Here is a 20,766-nt window from a genome sequence, read left to right on the forward strand (position 1 = left end):
TATTCCAGATTTCTTGAAAACACACCTGGAATGTGTGGCAAATTTCTTTCCCTGTGTCTTTGAGATGTACTTTTAATAGCAAAATGTTTCAAAAACCTTCATTGAAACAATCATGTGAATTATCCCCTTTGCAATGGGAAGGCAAGCAACAAGTCCTTTAAAGACTGCTTGGAATAATCATCAAAATTCCCTATATCAAGTATTTTCAACTCAACAATATTTATTTGTCTGTTATCAGTAGCTCTTCCAGCAAGAAGCTGGCTTCCCATTTTAAAACCTCTCTCCTGGAAAGTCAGCAAACCTTTGAGAAGAGAGTGGAACTATTTTCGTGGGCAGCTCCACTTTCTTATTCCTTAACTTTATTTTTTTCTCATGAACTAGAATTTCCCTTGTTCCTTCCGTCTCATTTAGTTCCTTGCCAGGGTCTTCATTTGGTAGATGAACAAATGGGGCCAACAAATAATTTAAAAGTGACTTGAGTCATAGAAGAAGACGTTAGACACTAGTAGAAGAGCAGAACAGAGTGTAGGTGATGAACTTGGTTTAGAGGAGTTTAAGTTGAGGTCATTGTGGGATATCCCCATAAAGAAATCCACAAATAGTTAGATGTATGGCTTGAGCTAGGAAGAAAGAGGCTGCAGATTCAAAACTGAGTCTTTGTGAATATCAATGTAACTTGAAGTTTTAAGTTCCCAAGAAAGAAGACCAATGACTTTTACATTCTGTTCAGTTACAGTTACAATAATTGATCAGCTACCTCTAACATGTATTGTTGTTGATGTGTGGGAATGTATGTAAAATGAATACGATAGCTTTATAGAGGCTTATAACTAAAAAGGAGATGTACATGATAATATTTTAAAGCATATTCAGGTGAATCCTGTAGAAGTATAGTGAAAGTGATGAGATTGCTAGAAGGAAGGAGAGAAATTAGGATAATTTGAGAAAGCTTAACAGTAGTGGATGTTAGCTGATTTTTAAAGGATTGATATGACTTTTATCAGGTAGCTGGAAGAAGAAGGGCTTTCTGGACTGTAAATAACCTTGAGCAAAGGCTTGGAAATAAGAACTGTAATGTTTATTTTGGTAATAGAAACCAACGATCATATGTTCTTGGGGCATAGGGTTTGAGAAGGTATAAAATTTGAAAAATTAGGTAGGTAGGGCTCCATTGGAGAAGGCAATGGCACCCCACTCCAGTACTCTTGCCTGGAAAATCCCATGGATGGAGGAGCCTGGAAGGCTACAGTCCATGGGATCGCTAAGAGTCGGACACGACTGAGCGACTTCACTTTCACTTTTCACTTTCATGCATTGGAGAAGGAAATGGCAACCCACTCCAGTGTTCTTGCCTTGAGAATCCCAGGGACGGGGGAGCCTGGTGGGCTGCCATCTATGGGGTCACACAGAGTCGGACACTACTGACGTGACTTAGCAGCAGCAGCAGCAGTAGCAGCAGCAGCAGCAGGGCTCCATTAATAATATGTTGTAAATTCTTTATTAGATCATTTCAAATTCAGGAATCTCTCCCTTTCAAACATAAATTGTCCCCTTAGATATGCTGTGAGGCAAATCATATTTTTTTAAAAAATTAATTGATAATATAGTAAAAACTTGTAAACTCATCAGCCTTAAAAGGAACCATGTAATTCCTTCCCCCAAGGTGATAGTTTAAAAAAAAAAGGATGTACTATGATCACAATGATACAGACTCTTATCACTGGATTAGAATATCGCACATATGACTAACAGGTGATTTCAGTTTCATTTTGGTTTGGATCTTAAAGGTTTGCTACTGCTGCTGCTGCTAAGTTGCTTCAGTCGTGTCCGACTCTGTGCGACCCCATAGACGGCAGCCTACCAGGCTCCGGCATCCCTGGGATTCTCCAGGCAAGAATACTTAAAGGTTTATACACTCCTTAATAATGCTTATTTTCCATGAGGAAGAAAAAAAAAAATTCCCAGGATGAAGATTTTCCAGAAGGAACTTTGAATTAAAGAAGGCTTTTTATATATGACAAGTAAGTCTATATATTATGTGTATTAAATTTGATTGACAAGTGAACATTTGCTAGTTTGTACTTCAGGTATCTTCTTTATTGCAAATAGAGGAAGAGAGCTGTACAGTGGGCAAAGTTTATGTATTTTGGCTGGCAGCCAGATAGTCACACAGGTGGGTTGACCTCTGAATGAGAAACTGGATTGAAACACCTATTGGATCAGTCAGTGTTCCGAATTCTCTAAGTGAAGTGAAATTTTGTAGATTGGCATTATTTCTGATAAGGTGGTATTGGAACAGTGATCAGTTGTAGGGATAAAGATGAAGATCCTTCATACAAGTTATCTGACTATGTGGTTATTGAAGGAAGTGCAGGCCCTTTTTTATGAGAGCTGCTATATTTATTAAGTACTTTGCTGTGTAGTTGTCTTTCCAGTTGGCATTATGTTCTGCTTCACTAAATTGGGAATTTAAAAGTTGCCAGATCAGATTAGTTTATTGAGTCTGATATTCTGCCAATAATGCAATTTCTAAGTTTCTTAGAAATTATTTTTTCCCATATTGTAAATCTTGATTCAAAATGGCTAGAGTTTTCCTTTTCCATGCCAGGTGAAGTAAGCTATCTTTGTGGGAGAGTGTTTAAGAATTGTGCACAAGGAGGTCTACCTCGTTTTATTGCACTTTACTTTATTACAATTCTCAGATATTGTGGTTTTTATAAATTGAACGTTTTGGCAACCTGCATGGAGCCAGTCTACCAGTGCCATTTTCCCAACAGCATTTCATCTCTTTGTGTTACTGTGTTAGAGTTTGGTAATTCTCACAGTGCTTCAAACTTTTTTTTTTTATTATTGTTATGTCTGTCATGGTGATCAGTGATCTTTTACAACTGCAAAAGGATTTTGTCTCGCTGAAGGCTGAGATTATGGTTAGAAGTTTTTTAGCAATGAAGAATTTTAAAATTTAAGTATATACAGTTTTTAGACATAATTGCACACTTAATAGACTACAGTATAGCTTAAACATAACTTTTGTATGCACAGGGAAACCAAAAACTTTGTGTGACTCACTTCATTGTGATATTTGCTATATTGTGGCAGTCTGGAACTAAATTCATAGTGTCTCCAAGGCATGCCTGTACATTAAAATTAGTTTACTCATTAGAGATAACTCACACAAATACCAACATCTCTAAGCCTCAGTTTATGATCTATAAAGTGGGGCCAATGATAATCTTACATAAATTTGTGAGAATTAAATAAAGTTTGTAAAACATTTCATACATAGTAAATACTCAGCGTCTATCAGAATACTATCTATTCTACTATGGGCTTCCCTAGTGGCTCAGACGGTAAAACATCTGTCTGCAATGCAGGAGACCTGGGTTTGACCCCTGGGTTGGGAAGATCCTCTGGAGAAGGAAATGGCAGCCCACTTCAGTATTCTTGCCTGGAAAATCCCATGGACCCGGAGCCTGGTAGGCTACTGTCCATGGGGTCGCAAAGAGTCGGAGACGACTGAGCGACTTCACTTTCACTCTTTGTATTCTTCTACTCTATATGGAAATATTTTTTTTTTCCTCGATAGAAAGCTTAGGAAATTGCATTTTTTTAGATGATGTTAAACAGGACTTGGATACACATTAAACACATCCAATATAATCATGTTAAAAAATCTGTCAACATTTTAGGGAATTTTGTTCCACATACTCAAAATCTAGTGCATTAGACTTCTGAACTCGCTGTTCCTTCCACCTGGCAAGCTTTTTCATATGATAGCAATATGGCTAATTTCTTTACTCAGATGCCATCTTCTTAGTGAGGGCTGCTCTGACCATTCTAATTAAAATTACAACCTGTGATGCACCTGCCTCTACTCCAACTCCTGATTTCCTTTAACATGCTCTGTTCTTTCTGTAGCACTTATCACCTTCTAATATGATGTCTAATTTTACTTATTTTTATTATTTGATTATCTTTCTGTGCTAGGATGTAAGTTCCACAATGGCAGGGATTTTTGTTTCTTTTACACATGATATATCTCAAGAGCTTAAAATAGCACATGATAGGTTTAAGTAAATATTTAATTAAACAGAACTTTTTGATGAAATCTCATCCTGCTAAACTCCATGCTTAAAGTGACATGACATCTTTCATTTAAGATAAGAAACCCACTGCAGGGAAGTTCATGCCCTATTAGATTAGAAATACTCAGACTTAAAAAAATTTTTTTCCATCCTGTTGGCCACAATATTCTTGGTAAGAAAAGTAGCAATAAGGAGTGTTTTCTTTTACTGTAAGAACAGTGAACTATCTTTTAATATTATTCTAAAAACTTTTAAAGAAAATACTTACAAGTGCTAAAATGACAGGAACACTGCTAAGTATTAGATTGTGTTTTTTTAAATAACATCTTCCCCTCCTAATTTTTAAAGTAATAAATATTCTTTATAGAATATATAGGGTGTTAGTCTACTCAGGCTGCCTTAACAGAATCCAACAGATTGGTGGATTAAACAATAGAAATTAATTTTTCCCATAGTCTGGAAACTGGAAGTCCAACATTGAGGTGCCAGCAGGGTTGGTTTCTGTTGAGGCCTCTTTCTTTGGCTTGCAGATGGCTCTTTTCTTGCTGTGTCGTTTCTCATAAGGACGCCACTCCTATTGGGTTAGGGACCCATCCTTGTGACTTCTTTTAACCTTATTCCCTCCATAAAGGCCTGTCTCTAGGAACAGTCACTTTGAAGGTTAGTAAGTCAACGTAAACAGTGGAAACAGTGTCAGACTTTATTTTTTGGGGGCTCCAGAATCACTGCAGATGGTGACTGCAGCCATGAAATTAAAAGACGCTTACTCCTTGGAAGGAAAGTTATGACCAACCTAGGTAGCATATTCAAAAGCAGAGACATTACTTTGCCAACAAAGGTCTGTCTAGTCAAGGCTTTGGTTTTCCCTGTGGTCATGTATGGATGTGAGAGTTGGACTGTGAAGAAGGCTGAGCGCCGAAGAATTGATGCTTTTGAACTGTGGTGTTGGAGAAGACTCTTGAGAGTCCCTTGGACTGCAAGGAGATCCAACCAGTCCATTCTGAAGGAGATCAGCCCTGGGATTTCTTTGGAAGGAATGATGCTAAAGCTGAAACTCCAGTACTTTGGCCACCTCGTGAGAAGAGTTGACTCATTGGAAAAGACTCTGATGCTGGGAGGGATTGGGGGCAGGAGGAGAAGAGGACAGCAGAGGATGAGATGGCTGGATGGCATCACTGACTGGATGGACGTGAGTTTGAGTGAACTCCGGGAGTTAGTGATGGACAGGGAGGTCTGGCGTGCTGCGATTCATGGGGTCGCAGAGTCGCACACGACTGAGTGACTGAACTGAACTAAAGTGAAGTCAAAGTATGAATTTTGAGAGGAAACTGTTCAGCTCATAAATATAGAAAAGAATGAAGAATAAATAATCTGTAATGCCATTAGTTCCCCAGATAAAACTACTGTTAACGTTTTTCCTATTTCTCTAGTCCTATTTCCTTTACATTTTCAAAGCTTTGAGATTATAGCAGTATTTTTTTCCACTTAACGTTCTTTAAAGTGAAGTCAAAGACTGCAAACTCAGATGCTTACAGGTATCAGGCAGACAGGCAAAGTAATAATGATAACTAACAGTTATTAAGCCCTAATTGTACCAAGTACTTTTCTAGAGGCTTGTATGTGTTATATATATAGTACCTTTCTTAACCTTAACAACAACCCTCTGAGATATATACCATTATTATCTCCATATTTCAAATGAAGAAAATAAGGGATAGGGAGGTAAAAAGAACATATTTAAGGATACACAGCTATTAGATAGCTGCATGGGCACTGAGACCTCACTGTTGAAATGACTGAAGTGGGGTGACTGGGTACTGTGGTGAAATTGAGAGCACCTTTGCCATCTAGGGTGGGTACTCACTGCTCATGAAGAAATGATAGTCTACTGTAGCAGATCTTTGAGTTCTTTGATAGCAGAGAAAACTCTGGATTTTTATATGAAATCTTGGCAGTTCGTTAGTACAATTAAAGAAATCCCTGTTGAGTTGAACAGATGTCATCTGCAGATTGCATTCATGTTTATAAAATAGGCTTCATAATAGTAATATCTACCTTCTAAGTTTGATGTAAGAATTATATGAGGACATTTTATTTGTAACATACAGGTCAATGCCTGGCATGTAGTAACTGTTATTAATATTTTCTCCAGTCATCAAAATTCTTTATAAGTATCATTTACTATTGTTTTTGTTTTAAGAAATTATAAAACACATTAGTGCATATCTGTTGTAAAAAACTCAACCAATATGAAAGAATATTTAAAAGATTGAAATTGCATTTGCTTCCCACTCAACTCCTTTCCCCTCTCCATGTATATTAAGAAAGCATATACTGCAACATGCTATATTTATCCTTCTGGTACTTGCTTCTTTCATTTAATATGTCTTGGAGACCTTCTGAAATCAGTTTATACGAAGCTACTTCATTCTTTTTAAAGGTTGCATGGTATGTTCTTTAGTGTGAAGGTACCATAATTTATTGAATTAGATTTCTAAATTGTCATTTGGATTGTTTTCAATTTTTGCTGTTTTAAAAAAGGTTCTGCAAAGAGCATATACCTTTGTGCATGTTTGTAAATATTTCCCTAGGCTTGATTCTTAGAGGAATTGCTGTATCAAAGCACATTAAGAATTTTCACAACTGCTGGACCTTTGTTAAATATATTTTTAGTAGCTTTGTAATATTCTACTTTATGAATCTACCATTATTTAATTCTTCTTGTTGACACATTTAGATTATTTCCAATTTTTTGTCACTATATATAGTCCTTTAGTACATATGTTTGTGAGTAGGTTATGTTTTTTAAAAAGAAAATAGTCTGAGAGGAAGTTGTCAACTATTAAGTATATTTCTAACACTTTACTTTCACAAAGCTATATATTGTAAGAAATGTATTTAGTGGTAATATATTATTTTTAGAAAAAGTAGAGCTTTGATAAAGTCGTGGCCTAGGATTTTTAATGTTAGAATCGAGATTTTTGGAAGTTTTTATGTTTTATTTTAGGTGTTGTCATCTGTAATGAAGATCACTGTGAAACAAGATTGAGTAAAGCCTAGTAACAACTGGACCAGAGGTTTAGAAGAGAAAGTTAAAATTAGTCACTTTGGTTTTAGTGTTCCAATTTCATAATGTATATTCTTTAAAATATTTAGGGAGTGGAAATTAAAATTCAGTGCTACACCAAAGAGTGCACTAATATTTGTTTTTTTCTTTTTGTATGAGAGGAGGAGGTAAATAACCAAGAGATACAGTGACTCATAATGAAATATACTAAGTTCAATTTTATGATGTCAGTCCTTGGCATTATGATCTATGTTACTGATTTAATTGTGGACATCTGGGTGTCTGTCAGATTTTTTCATGAAAGACAGTATGTTTTTGGTGTTTTAACAGTAAGTTTTATGCTCTTTGGAACACTTGTGGTCCAGTGTTTTAGTTATTCTTGGTTCAAGGCTGATTTAAAAGAAGCAGGCCAAGAAAGCCATCATTGTTTTCTTCTACTTCATTGCTTGCAAGGAGGAGTTTTTACAAGGTGAGCATATACTTTTGATCTTTAATACTGTTATTCTCTGATTCAGACAGAAGCTACTTTCTGTATCTGGTTAGTGAAATGTACAAAGTTTCTCTATTTGCATGTAGGACAAAGGTTACTTGCTTCTCACTAGCAATGCTTGCATGAGTCATTGTACTGTCAGAATTTTCCAGGTTCATTAATAGAATGTTTTAATTTACCTAATTAAGTTGCTTTTTCTAATATATTATTACATTTTTATGAGAAAGAAAAAGACTCATTTCTATGTCTTGTGAATCTTTTCTCCTCTATTTTATATTTTAAAACTGATTATGTAAATACAGCCTATCACTTGCAACTCTGATAGAAAGCACTTTTTTAAGTAACTTGTACTGTTGATTTAATGAGATGAAATTTTTACTGCAGTAGTGCAGTAGCCATGTGGTTAGCTAGGTACAGAATCACTCAGAACTAAAAACAAACTTAAAAATCATGTTGTTTAAAACCTATTTTATGGTTAAAGAAAGTAGAATCTAAATGAGCCCTGAGAATTCTATGATTATCCATATATCTAATTTCATATGACCTTTTCTTTCATTATATTAAGAGATATAATTCTGTTCAAAGCAATATATATATTAAAGGTAAGGAGAAGAATTAAAGACAAATATTAAGAGGATAATGTACTATTTTGTTACAGTTAGGTTTTGAATTTGAGCTATTTTAATAGTCATCTTTCCTGAGAAAGATTTTAGTGATAGTAGAATTCTAGGTAAATAGTTATTTTCTCTCTGTATGTTATGTTCTCTCATCTTTTTGTTTCCATTGTCATTATTGAGTAGTTAGATATCAGTCTTGCTGTTGTTCTTTACAACGGTTTTGTTTTCTTTCCCCTCTGGTTGCTCTTATGATTTTTCTCCTTATATTTGGGTTTCTACAGTTTATGATATATCCGTGTGAAGAATTTATTTTTAATTCTTTCACTTGCGATTTGCTTGCTGTCTTGATTCTGTGAATTATTAGCTTCCATGAGTTCTGCACAATTCTCAGCCATTATCTTTTCTAACATTTTCTTTACTGTATTTCTGTCTCTTTTCCTTCTGGACTCCAAACAAATTTAAGATAGATTTTCTTGCTATATCCAACATGACTGTTACTGTTAGATTATTTATCTGAGATCTTTCTTGTTTCCTAAGATAAGTCTGTATTGCTATAAACTTCCCTCATAGAACAGCTTTTGCTGTGTCCCATAGATTTAGTATCATTGTGTTTTCATATTCGTCTCCATATATTTTTTGATTTCCTCTTTGATTTTGTCAGTGACCCATTGATTGTCTAGTAGCATATTATTTTTGTTTTTTATGCATTCTTGTAGTTGATTTCTAGTTTTATTCCATTGTGGTCAGAAAAGATGCTTGATATAATTTCAATACTCTTAAATTCATTGAGACTTGTTTTGTGGCTTGTCGTGTGATCTATCCTGGAGACTGTTCGATGTGCACTTGAAAACAGTGTGTATCTTGCTGCTTTTGGATGGAATGGTCAATATATGTAATCTATTAAGTCCATCTGGTTTAATGTCATTTAAAACCAGTGTTTTATTACTGATTTTCTATCTGGATCTTACATCTCTCCCCTGATGTAAATGGGTGTTGAGGTCTACTATGTCAGTTTCTCTCTTTATGTCTGTTAATATTTGCTTTATGTGTTTAGGTGCTCCTATGTTGTGTATATATATATTTGCAATTGTTATCTTCTTCTTTGATTGATCCCCTTATCATTATGTAAGTCTTTTTTGTCTCTTGTTACATACAGTCTTTGTTTTAAGGTCTGTCTTGCCTGATATAAGTATTACTACCTCAGCTTTCTTCTGATTTCCATTTGCATGTAATACTGTTTCCTATACTTTCTCTTTCAGTCTATATGTCTTTAGCTCTGAAGTAGGTAGCATATACAGGTCTTGTTTTTGTGTCCATTCAGCTACTCTGTGTCTTTTGACTGGAGCATTCAGTCAATTTACATTGAAAGTAATTATTGTTAGATAATGTCTTATTGCCATTTTGTTAACTGTTTTGCAGTTCTTTTTCGTTTTCTTCTTTTGCTCTCTCCCTTTGTGATTTGAGGACTGTCTTTAGTGTTATGATTTGGTTTCTTTCCCTTCTTTTGTGATTCTATTATAGATATTTATTTTGTTATTACCATGTGAAAGTGAAGTTGCTCAGTCCAGTCCAACTCTTTGCGACCCCATGGACTGTAGCCCACCAGGCTTCTCTGTCCATGGGATTTTCCAGGCAAAAGTACTACAGTGGGTTGCCATTTCCTTCTCCAGGGGATCTTCCTAACCCAGGGATCGAACCCCAGTCTCCTGCATTGCAGGCAGATGCTTTTACTGCCTGAGCCACCAGGGAAGTCAACAATCTGTTTATCATACTGATATGTAATTATTTTAAGTTGATAATGTTTTAAGTTCTAACAGTTTGTAACAACCATGCACTTTTGCTTCCCATCACCCATATTTACTGTTTTTGATTTCATATTTTAGATCTTTTTGTTTTGTGTGTTCCTTAGATACTTATTATAGATATAGATGATTTTACTCCTTTTGTCTTTTAACCTTCCTATTAGCTTTATGAGTGGTTGATTTACTACCTCTACTGTATATTTGCCTTTACCAGTGAGATTCTTCCTTTCATAATTTTCATATTTCTCGTGGTGGTCTCTTCTGCTTAGAGAAGCTTCCTTAACATTTTTTATAAAGCTGGCCTACTGGTTCTAAACTCTTGCTTTTGCTCGTCTGTAAAATTTTATATCTCTCCTTCAAATCTGAATGATACCCTTGCTGAGTAGAGTATTCTTGCTTATAGGTTTTTTTCCTTTCATTACTTTGACTATATGCTGCCTTCTGGTCTGTAGAATTTCTATCAAAAAGGCAGCTGATAGTTTTACGGGAATTCCCTTGTACATGAAATGGAGATTCTACGTTCTTACTGATTTTTATGCTTAGTAATTAGAGATGTTGGAATAAGTAGATAGTCATTTGGAAAAAATAAGTAAACTATAAGTGGACCTTCACACAAAGGTCATACTTAGCTTATGCTCTAGCATGGTATGTGATCTTGAAAAGAGTTTAGCCTGTTTTGTAATGAAGGTGAAATCTTTAGAAATATATTGGTAGAAACATAGAGATGGGTACAATATTGGGAGAGTTTTAAAATGTTGCAGTTTATGTCTTCAGTTTCTCAGTCTTTGATATGACAGGACATGGGCACTAACTCCTCCTAATCAGAAGAAAATCTGAAAGCATAAACTGGAAGAATTTTGTTTCCAGAGAGACACTAAGCACCACCCACCTGCAACCCCCAACACCAAACCCAAACCACAAGGACAAGAAAACAGATTTTTTTTTCCCATTTGCCATTTAAATGAATAGACCACAGATCGTAGAAATTGACTAGAATGGAAATAAGAGGAAGTAATAACCAGTGTATGCAACATAAGAACAGTAAAAGTTTTGATTCAGTTTAGAGTTGGGATAATTTAAGGTTGCATATTATAGACTATACAGCTAGGTAAAATACCAGACACCAGGATAAATTTTAAATGACTCAAATATTTAACACAAGAAATGTACTATTAGAAAACATAGGAAAATTCCTTTATAGCCTTGAAATGGAGAGCCTTTTTAACCATAACTCAAAATCCCCAAGCTATAAAAATTATAGATTTGACAATAAAAATTGCACACAATAAATAAAAACAAAAAATCCCAACAAATAAAAGCAAAGCAAAAAAGTTTTCATAGGGGAAAATATTTGTAATTTTTAATAGAAAAAGACCTAGTCTTTTAATATTTAATGAGCTTCTGAAGTCAAAGATAAAAAGGTCATCCTCGCAGTTGAAAAATGGGGAAAAGAATGAGGATATTTTAGAGAAGAGGAAATGCAAATGGCTCTTAAGTTGTCTGAAGGATACTATACCTCATTCATAATTTAAAAACTGCCAATTAAAACTTCACTGAAATACTTTACCTACCAGATTGGTGAAAATCCAAGTGATAATACACTCTCGTGGTAAGGTATGGGAAAACAGGTATTCTCATACTTTGTTGATGGGAGTATGGATTGATGCAATCCATAACCAGTTCATAAACAGTTTGAGCATATTTCAGGTGCACATACCTTTAGGCCAGAGGTTCCTTTTCTGGGTTTATCATACCTGCATACATGTAAAATGACATATGCATAGCTTTTCAGTTGTAGTATTGTTTATAACAGCAAAATACTGGAAACAATTGAAGGTCTGTTGATAGAGTTTATAGTATATCTATGCAATGTCATACTACAATAACTATTACAAAGAATGATAAAGTACTTTATATACTGAAATGGCAAGATCTCCAGGATGTACTTTTAAGTGAAAAGACAGGGTACAGACAACAGGTATGATATAATACAGTCTATTTTTAAAAGGTGATGAAAAGGCATATTTACATGTGTTTGTATATGCATAAAAAAACTCTTCACGATGAAAAAAAGATCTTCACAATCAAGATAATCACGATGGTGTGATCACTCACCTAGAGCCAGATGTCCTGGAATGTGAAGTCAAGTGGGCCTTAGAAAGCATCACTAATAACAAAACTAGTGGAGGTGATGGAATTCCAGTTGAGTTATTTCAAATCCTGAAAGATGATGTTGTGCAAGTGCTGCACTCAATATGCCAGCAAATCTGGAAAACTCAGCAGTGGCCACAAGACTGGAAAAGGTCAGTTTTCATTCCAAACCCAAAGAAAGGCAATGACAAAGAATGCTCAAACTACCGCACAATTGCACTCATCTCACATGCTAGTAAAGTAATGCTCAAAATTCTCCAAGCCAGGCTTCAGAAATACGTGAACTCTGAACTTCCAGATGTTCAAGCTGGTTTTAGAAAAGGCAGAGGAACCAGAGAGCAAATTGCCAACATCTTCTGGATCATGGAAAAAGCAAGAGAGTTCCAGAAAAACATCTATTTCTGCTTTATTGACTGTGCCAAAGCTTTTGACTGTGTGGATCACAATAAACTGGAAAATTCTGAAAGAGATGGGAATACCAGGCCACCTGACCTGCCTCTTGAGAAACCTATATGCAGGTCAGGAGGCAACAGTTAGAACTGGACATGGAACAACAGACTGGTTCCAAATAGGAAAAGGAGTATGTCAAGGCTGTATATTGTCACCCTGATTATTTAAAACTTATAAGCAGAGTATATCATGAGAAATGCTGGGCTGGAAGAAGCACAAGCTGGAATCAAGATTGCCGGGAGAAATATCAATAACCTCAGATATGCAGATGACACCACCCTTCTGGCAGAAAGTGAAGAGGAACTCAAAAGCCTCTTGATGAAAGTGAAAGAGGAGAGTGAAAAAGTTGGCTTAAAACTCAATATTCAGAAAACGAAGATCATGGTGTCTGGTCCCATTACTTCATGGGAAATAGATGGGCAAACAGTGTAAACAGTGTCAGGCTTTGTCTTTTTGGGCTCCAAAATCACTGCAGATGGTGATTGCAGCCATGAAATTAAAAGACGCTTACTCCTTGGAAGGAAAGTTATGACCAACCTAGATAGCGTATTCAAAAGCAGAGACGTTACTTTGCCAACAAAGGTCCGTCTAGTCAAGGCTATGGTTTTTCCAGTAGTCATGTATGAATGTGAGAGTTGGACTGTGAAGAAAGCTGAGCACTGAAGAATTGATGCTTTTGAACTGTGGTGTTGGAGAAGACTCTTGAGAGTCCCTTGGACTGCAAGGAGAGCCAACCAGTCCATTCTAAAGGAGATCAGTCCTGGATGTTCTTTGGAAGGAATGATCCTAAATCTGAAACTCCAGTACTTTGGCCACCTCATGCGAAGAGTTGACTCATTGGAAAAGACTCTGATGCTGGAGGGATTGGGGGCAGGAGGAGAAGGGGACGACAGAGGATGAGATGGCTGGATGGCGTCACCGACTCGACGGACACGAGTTTGAGTGAACTCCGGGAGTTGGTGATGGACAGGGAGGCCTGGCGTGCTGTGATTCATGGGGTCGCAAACAGTCAGACACGACTGAGCTGAACTGAAAGAAACTCTGGAAAGGGTATACATGAAACGAGTAACCATGAATTCTTATGGTCATGGGGGAGGGTGAAGACTGGGTAGTTAGGTCGTAGGAGTGGGATCAGTTCAGTTCAGTCGCTCAGTTGTGTCCGACTCTTTGCGACCCCATGAATTGCAGCATGCCAGGCCTCCCTGTCAGTATTTTCAAAAAGTTAGTAACTTCTTTTTTGATTTTTGATTTATGTGAATATTTTACCTATTAAAATAATTAAAGAAGAAAAGGAAAAACTGAATTAGGTTTGCTATTACTGTTAAACAGATACTTGATAAATAAACATTTTCCTCTTTTTGTCTTTCTTTTTCTTTGTGTTTTCTTGGTGCAGGAAGTGGCCCAAAACAGACATGAATAGTGTGAAATAAGCAGAAATTAAAACAGTTCTTAAAAGTGGCCAAATTATCCAAGGATTTGTCTAAACTAAGTATGCAAAAACATGAAATATGCTAAACTACAGATTCATTTCCCTACAGAATAGATAAATTGAGTTTTTGTTGGTAGATGAAAGACAAGGAATGTCAACATAAATTATTTATTCGGTATAAGTATTTTGCTACTAAGTGTGTTCTTACTGCTTAGTGGTCTGTGGAGTAGAACGATTCATTTTCCAGAATATAAATTATATGACACTTCTGTATTTCTATTTTATGTATGACTTGTGATAATACCTTTTTCTTTGCCAAAGGAGATTTTTTCCTTTGATGGATATATGAAAGGAATTTGTTTTATTTACAATATGGAAGTTATTATCGCTCTTTTTAAATAGCTGGTAAAAAGTTCAAATTGTGTGAAAGAGAGTACAATGGGAGAAGAGTTTCAATTCCTCCACAGGTCCCTAGGCCCTTCTTTAAGGGGTTTCTTAAAGTGTGAAAGTGAAAGTCATTCAGTTGTGTCAGACTCTTTGTGACCCCATAGACTATAGAGACCATGGCATTCTCCAGGCCAGAATACTGCAGTGGGTAGCCTTTCCCTTCTCCAGGGGATCTTCCCAACCCAGGGATTGAACCCAGGTCTCCCACATTGCAGGTGGATTCTTTACCAGCTGAGCCACAAGGGAAGCCCAAGAATGCTGGAGTGGGTAGCCTATCCCTTCGCTAGCGGATGTTCCTGACCCAGGAATTGAACCAGGGTCTCCTGCATTGCAGGCGGGTTTGCGAAAGCCCCTAATTTTTTAAATGGGCATTAAATAGTTGAACATTTTTTCCTTACCTATTTTTCTATTTAAAGCTCTTTTGGAGAAGGCAATGGCACCCCACTCCAGTACTCTTGCCTGGAAAATCCCATGGACGGAGGAGCCTGGTGGGCTGCAGTCCATGCGGTCACCAAGAGTCAGACACGACTGAGCGACTTCACTTTCACTTTTCACTTTCATGCATTGGAGAAGGAACTGGCAACCCACTCCAGTGTTCTTGCCTGGAGAATCCTAGGGATGGGGGAGCTTGGTGGGCTGCCATCTATGGGGTCACACAGAGTCAGACACAACTGAAGTGACTTAGCAGCAGCAGAGAGAGGTCATCTGGTAATGTTCAAATTTCCTAGGGTGCAATATATATGAAACTTGAGAGTCTGGGCCCTTCAATCCCTAAATATGTGGGGATTTTCCTAGATATGTTACTGTTGTTGATTTCTCATTCAATTTTATTTTGATCAGAAAACATAATTTGTATGATTATAGTCTTCTTTAATTACCTGACTTATTTCATGTCCCAGCACAGAGTCTAACTTGGTGAATATTCCATGGGCATTTGAAAAGAATTTGTAACTTGCTTTTGTTGAGTGTCCAACTTTTTGAGATCCCATGGGCTGTAGCCCACCAGGCTCCTCTGTCAGTGGGATTTCCCAGGCAAGAATACTGGAGTGGGTTGCCATTTCCTTCTCCAGGGGATCTTCCTGACCAAGAGATTGAACACCTCTTCACTGTGTGCGGATTCTTTACCACTGTGAGCCACCTGGGAAGCCCCTTGTTGAGCATGCTGCTGCTGCTGCTAAGTCGCTTCAGTCGTGTCCGACTCTGTGCGACCCCAGAGACGGCAGCCTACCAGGCTCCCCTGTCCCTGGGATTCTCCAGGCAAGAACACTGGAGTGGGTTGCCATTTCCTTCTCCAATGCATGAAAGTGAAAAGTGAAATGAAGTCTCTCAGTCGTGCCCGACTCTTAGCAACCCCATGGACTGCAGCCTTCCAGGCTCCTCCGTCCATGGGATTTTTCCAGGCAAGAGTACTGGAGTGGGGTGCCATTGCCTTCTCCGCTCGTTGAGCATAGTGGTCTATAAATGTAAATTATGGCAATATGTTGATAATGTCATTAAAGTTGTCTATATTCTCACTGATTTTTTTCTTTTGGCCTACCTTTTCTTTCGTTTACTGAGAGATGAGTGTTAAAATGCTCTAAGATAGTGGATTTATTTTTTTCTCCTTGTACTTTTGACAGGTTTTGCTTCATGTGTCTTAAAACTCTATTATTAGGTATATTCAGATGTGTTCTGGAAAAATTGATTCTTATATCATTATGACATGATCCTCTTTATCTCTGTAAATGCTCTTTGATTTGAAATCTATTTTGTGTGGTGTACTGTAATAGCCATACTAACTATTTTTTGTGATTGCCCTTCAAGTTGTCTGTATCTTTATGTATAAAGAGTGAAAGTGAAGTCGTGTCCGACTCTTTGCTACCTCCTGGACTATACCAGGCTCCTCAGTCCATGGAATTTTCCAGGCAAGAATACTGGAATGGGTTGCCATTTCCTTCTCCAGGGGGTCTTGCCAACCAAGGGATCCAACCCGGGTCTCTCGCATTGCAGGCAGACGCTTTTTTACAGTCCGAGCCACCAGGGAAGCTCAAGATGTATAAAGAGAGTCTCTTCCAAATCACATAGAGTTGAATCTTAATTTTTTTATACAGCTTGACAGTCTTTTATTAATTGAAGTATTTAATCTATTTCCATTTCATATATTATTGCAATTATTGATATAGTTATTTTCTGGGCCTACATATTGTTTTCTTTTTATATTTTCTGTTTGTGTTTATTGAGCTTTATGTTGTTTTTAATCAACTTTGGAAAATATTTTTGGCCAGTATGTTGTAAAGTTTTGTTTTTTCCTGTCCCATTTTCTCTGTTTCTTTTGTGACTTCAATTGCACCTTTGTTACGAGGTTCTGTTAGTTTTTTTCCTAATTTTTTCTCTCTGTGTTTTGTTTGTTAATTGCAATATCTGGGTCATCTGTTGGTATGTTTCTGTTAATTGGTATGTTTCTATTACCTGGTTTTCTCCTTTAGCATAAGTTATATTTACTCTTGATTTGCATTAAGAGTAAATTTTTTTTTACTCAAGTAAAAAAGATTTACTCAAGTAATTTTTTTTATTGTGTGATGGGCATTGTGATTGATACCTTGTAGTGACTGTAATTTCTGTTATCTTCCATTGAAGAGAAAGCAAATAGCTAAATTATTGGCAAATTACCTTAATGTATTACAGAGGCTTGGTTTAAGCTCTATTAGGGAAGGTCTGTTTTGCTTTTGTCCTTAGTCCTAAGGAGAGTCTCACAGACCTGAAATATGGTCTTTACTTCTAAAACATGGCCCTTTTGGGGTTTCAATGAGATGTCTGAAGTATTTACCAAGCTCCTTGAATTTGATGGATTGCAGACTCCAGACTCTTCCTTATGGTAGATAGCTGCTGAAATCTCTGCCCAGCTCCCGTTTAGACGTTGTTCCTCAGTTCCGTGGAGTCTCACCCTACGTATACATAGTAAGGGTTTGACTGAGGATTTAAGGAGAGTATATAGAGATTTGGGGTTTCTTTTACTCTGTGGCTCCCTCTTTTCTGAGGTCCCTCTTAATTTCTAACCACTCTGGCAGATTCAACCTCAGTCCTCTGACTCTTTGAGCCAATAATAATTTGACTTTCTGCTTGAACTGTGTCTGCTTTGTGCTGTTGGACTGTGCAATGCTATTAGAGGAAAAGCCACATGTGCTTCTCATGTGTTATGGTTCCCTTTTCTCAAGGGTTAAGTGACCTCATGCTTCTTCCTGCTTTTGGTTGCTCTTTAGTGACTTGTTATCTTTAATATTTTGTCTATAATTTATCATTGTCATCAGTAGGAGGGTGAGCTTGATGCAAAGAAATCCATCATTACTAGAAGCTGTTGCCTCTTTATCTCAAATAAAATAATACATTGTGGTAAAATATGCCAAGAAAGCTCCTTCTGTTTATTTTTCTTTGGCCTCTTCATCATTTATTCCATAAAACTGAAACAATATCCTGTTGATTAAAAAATTATATTCATACTCCCCTTAGCATGAAATTATCCTTAGATAAGCAGAACTTTGTATACATTTGCCACTAAGTGCTACAGATTTGGACTTCCCTAAAGTGCCTGGAAATATTAATGTGCACATCTGTGAACAGCCTCATCTGTTTTTTTTTTGTTTATTTTAACAGGCATTGACATAGCACTTAACATGTGCCAGTTACTGGTCTAAGCATTTTACATGTGTTAGTTCCTTTAATCCTCATATCAACCCAATGAGGTAGGTATGATGATTACTCCCTTTTTCAGATGAGGAAACTAAAACATCACTAGGAAGTATTGGAGCAAGGATTTGAATCCAAGCATCCTGGGTTTTTTAGAATCATTACTTTTAATCACTGTACTCTGCTAGCTCTCCCCCTCTGTGCTGCCTATATTAATTTGCTCTGAGCATGTATCTATAATTTTTGTGTGTTTTTCAAGTTTTTCAGTTAGTGGTATCTATCTTCTTGCTTTAAAAGGATAGATACCTTTAAGAACAGGAACCACATACTGTATTGCTTATTAGTCTTACATAATATACCTACAGGAACTCCTTATTGTGCCAGATACCCAGAAAAAACTCAAACACAAATTATCTTATGAATCTGGCCTGTAAATCCTGGACAGTGTTAATCATTTTTTCCTGTGCTTTTACAATGTATCAATAGTATTTATATTTCTGTTGAGTGGTTATTTCTTCTGACTCTTATTGCAGCTAGCAGTTTATAGGCTTGATCTTCCTACTAGGCTGTAAGGTCAATGAAGGTAGAGGTCATGTCTTCATCATTTTTGTAGACCCTCTACCCTGGCATCTAGTCCACATGGAATATAATGGACTATGTTACTCTAAAACTTTTATGGTAAAAATATACTTTTATTTGCTAGGTGAAGAATCTTTGCATATTCATATATGTATACATCATGTTTACAATCAAAATATATTTATGTCTTTCAACTTTTCAAAACCTTTTCATATCTACTGTCTCTTTATGGAAAAATTGTCATGAGTTTTTTATTTGTTCATTCCTTCAGTAAATATTTTCTGAGAGCCTGCTGTGTCCCAGGACTATTCTAGTTGCTTAGGATATGGCAATTAACAAAACAAAGTCCCTGCTTTCATGCAGATCTCATTCTTGTGAGAAGGTACAAATAAAAATATATAATGCATCAAGTGATAATAAAGAAAAATAATAGGATAAAGAGAATATGAGGGATGGTGTGATCTGGAAAGATATCAGTAAGGACATGGCATTTGAATAGAGACCTGAATGAAGTTAAGGAGTAAGCCTGTAAAATCTCTGGGGTTTAGAAGAGTTCCAGCAAGCGGGAGTAGCAAATACCAAGGCCTTTAAGTTGGGAAAAAAAGCACGAATAGGACCCTGGAAGTGTGGGAGACTTGAAAGGGAAAGACAGTGATATAGTGTGTGTGGGAGTCAGATTACAGGGGGCCTTGTAAGATGGGGTAAAGACTTTGTGTTTTATTCTAAGTATGATGGAAAGCATTAGAACATTTTGACTGAAGGGATGGCATCTGGATTATGGTTAACAGGTTCAACCTAGATGCTTTTGAGGGAACAAGAGTAGAATCAGAGAGACCAGTTATGAGGCTATTGAAGTAATCCAGGCCAGAGACATTGGCTGCTTAAACTAGGATGGAGGCAGTGGAAGAGATATGTGTGTAGATTTGGATATATTTGGAGTTTGAGCTAAGAACCAAGAGAAACTGCTGGGGAAATTTTATAGTTGTTAGAAAAAGAAATTGGAAAGTATTCCCACATTTTGTTCTGAGCAACATGATGAATATTAGTGCCATTTACTGAAATGGGAAACATTGACAGAAAGAGCGGGTTGAAGCAGGATATATATATCACTGTTGTAACTTTATATATGAGGAAACAGATTATAAATGAATTTTGATAAGCTTTGGCTAGAATCCTGATTGTCTTATTGCTAGCCTCAGCTATTTTAAAAATAATTGTTTCAATTATTTTTGTCATTAATTTTACTTGAATGATGATAACTCATGTTAATTTAAAAATTCCTTGTAAAGAAGAGCCCGAGCAAGGATGTTTTAGGAGTCTTTGAAGTTTTATATATTTTTCAGGATGCTGATGGTCACAGAGACTAATACTAATACTTGAATAACATGGGTTTGAACTGTGTGGGTTCACTTATATGCAGATCTTTTCAGTAGTAAATATTACAGTACTACCCATCCACGGATGTGGAACTGAGGACACAGAGGGCCAACTACCAACTATCGATTATGCATGAATTTTTCAACTGCACACAGGGTTGGTGTCCCTAAATCCCATGTTGTTCAAGGGTCAAGTAATTATTTGCTAGATTAAATTGAAAGAAGATTCAGTCTTATCTTCAACCTTGACATATTCATAAGGGCATTATTAATATCTGTCTTATAATTGAGATAAATTGTATGAAGTGGACATTGCAGTTTGTCTTTCAGAAAGTAGTGGTTAGCACTAAGAATCATAAAGATTTGGACTCTAGGTCTGCTCCTGACACTCTGTGTATCTTTCAGCATATCATTCTAGTTCTCAGTCTTACTTTTCCCAGCTGCTAATTGAGAATAATACCTACTCATGTCTCATAATTATTTTGAAGATGAAATAAGATCATGTATGCTTAACAGTGCTAGCACTCACACATCAAACATCCAATAAAAATTGTGGAGTCTTGAATCTCAATACAACTACTATGAAATGTTTACAAAATTGTAGCAGATA

The 20,766-nt window shown here is 36.6% G+C and overlaps 1 protein-coding gene across 3 annotated transcripts in view; it reads left to right on the plus strand.

Moving 5' to 3' along the window:
* The window catches only part of XKR9 (XK related 9), a 29,812-nt gene that overhangs the window by 2,238 nt on the left and 6,808 nt on the right, over positions 1-20,766 (plus strand). Inside the window, exons 1-2 of one of the 3 annotated variants that reach the window (XM_002692698.6) lie at positions 305-2,021; positions 7,093-7,621. The exons of 1 other annotated variant lie outside the window; for it this stretch is intronic. In XM_002692698.6, coding sequence (XP_002692744.1) covers positions 7,350-7,621 — 272 coding nt within the window. In that variant the 5' untranslated portion in view covers positions 305-2,021; positions 7,093-7,349. Of the gene's footprint in view, positions 1-304; positions 2,022-6,980; positions 7,622-20,766 lie in introns of those variants that run through there. One more of the 3 variants, XM_059874440.1, reaches the window with a different exon arrangement.

This window comes from Bos taurus, chromosome 14 (assembly GCF_002263795.3).
Source record: "Bos taurus isolate L1 Dominette 01449 registration number 42190680 breed Hereford chromosome 14, ARS-UCD2.0, whole genome shotgun sequence".
In the NCBI taxonomy this organism is placed as follows: Eukaryota; Metazoa; Chordata; class Mammalia; order Artiodactyla; family Bovidae; genus Bos; species Bos taurus.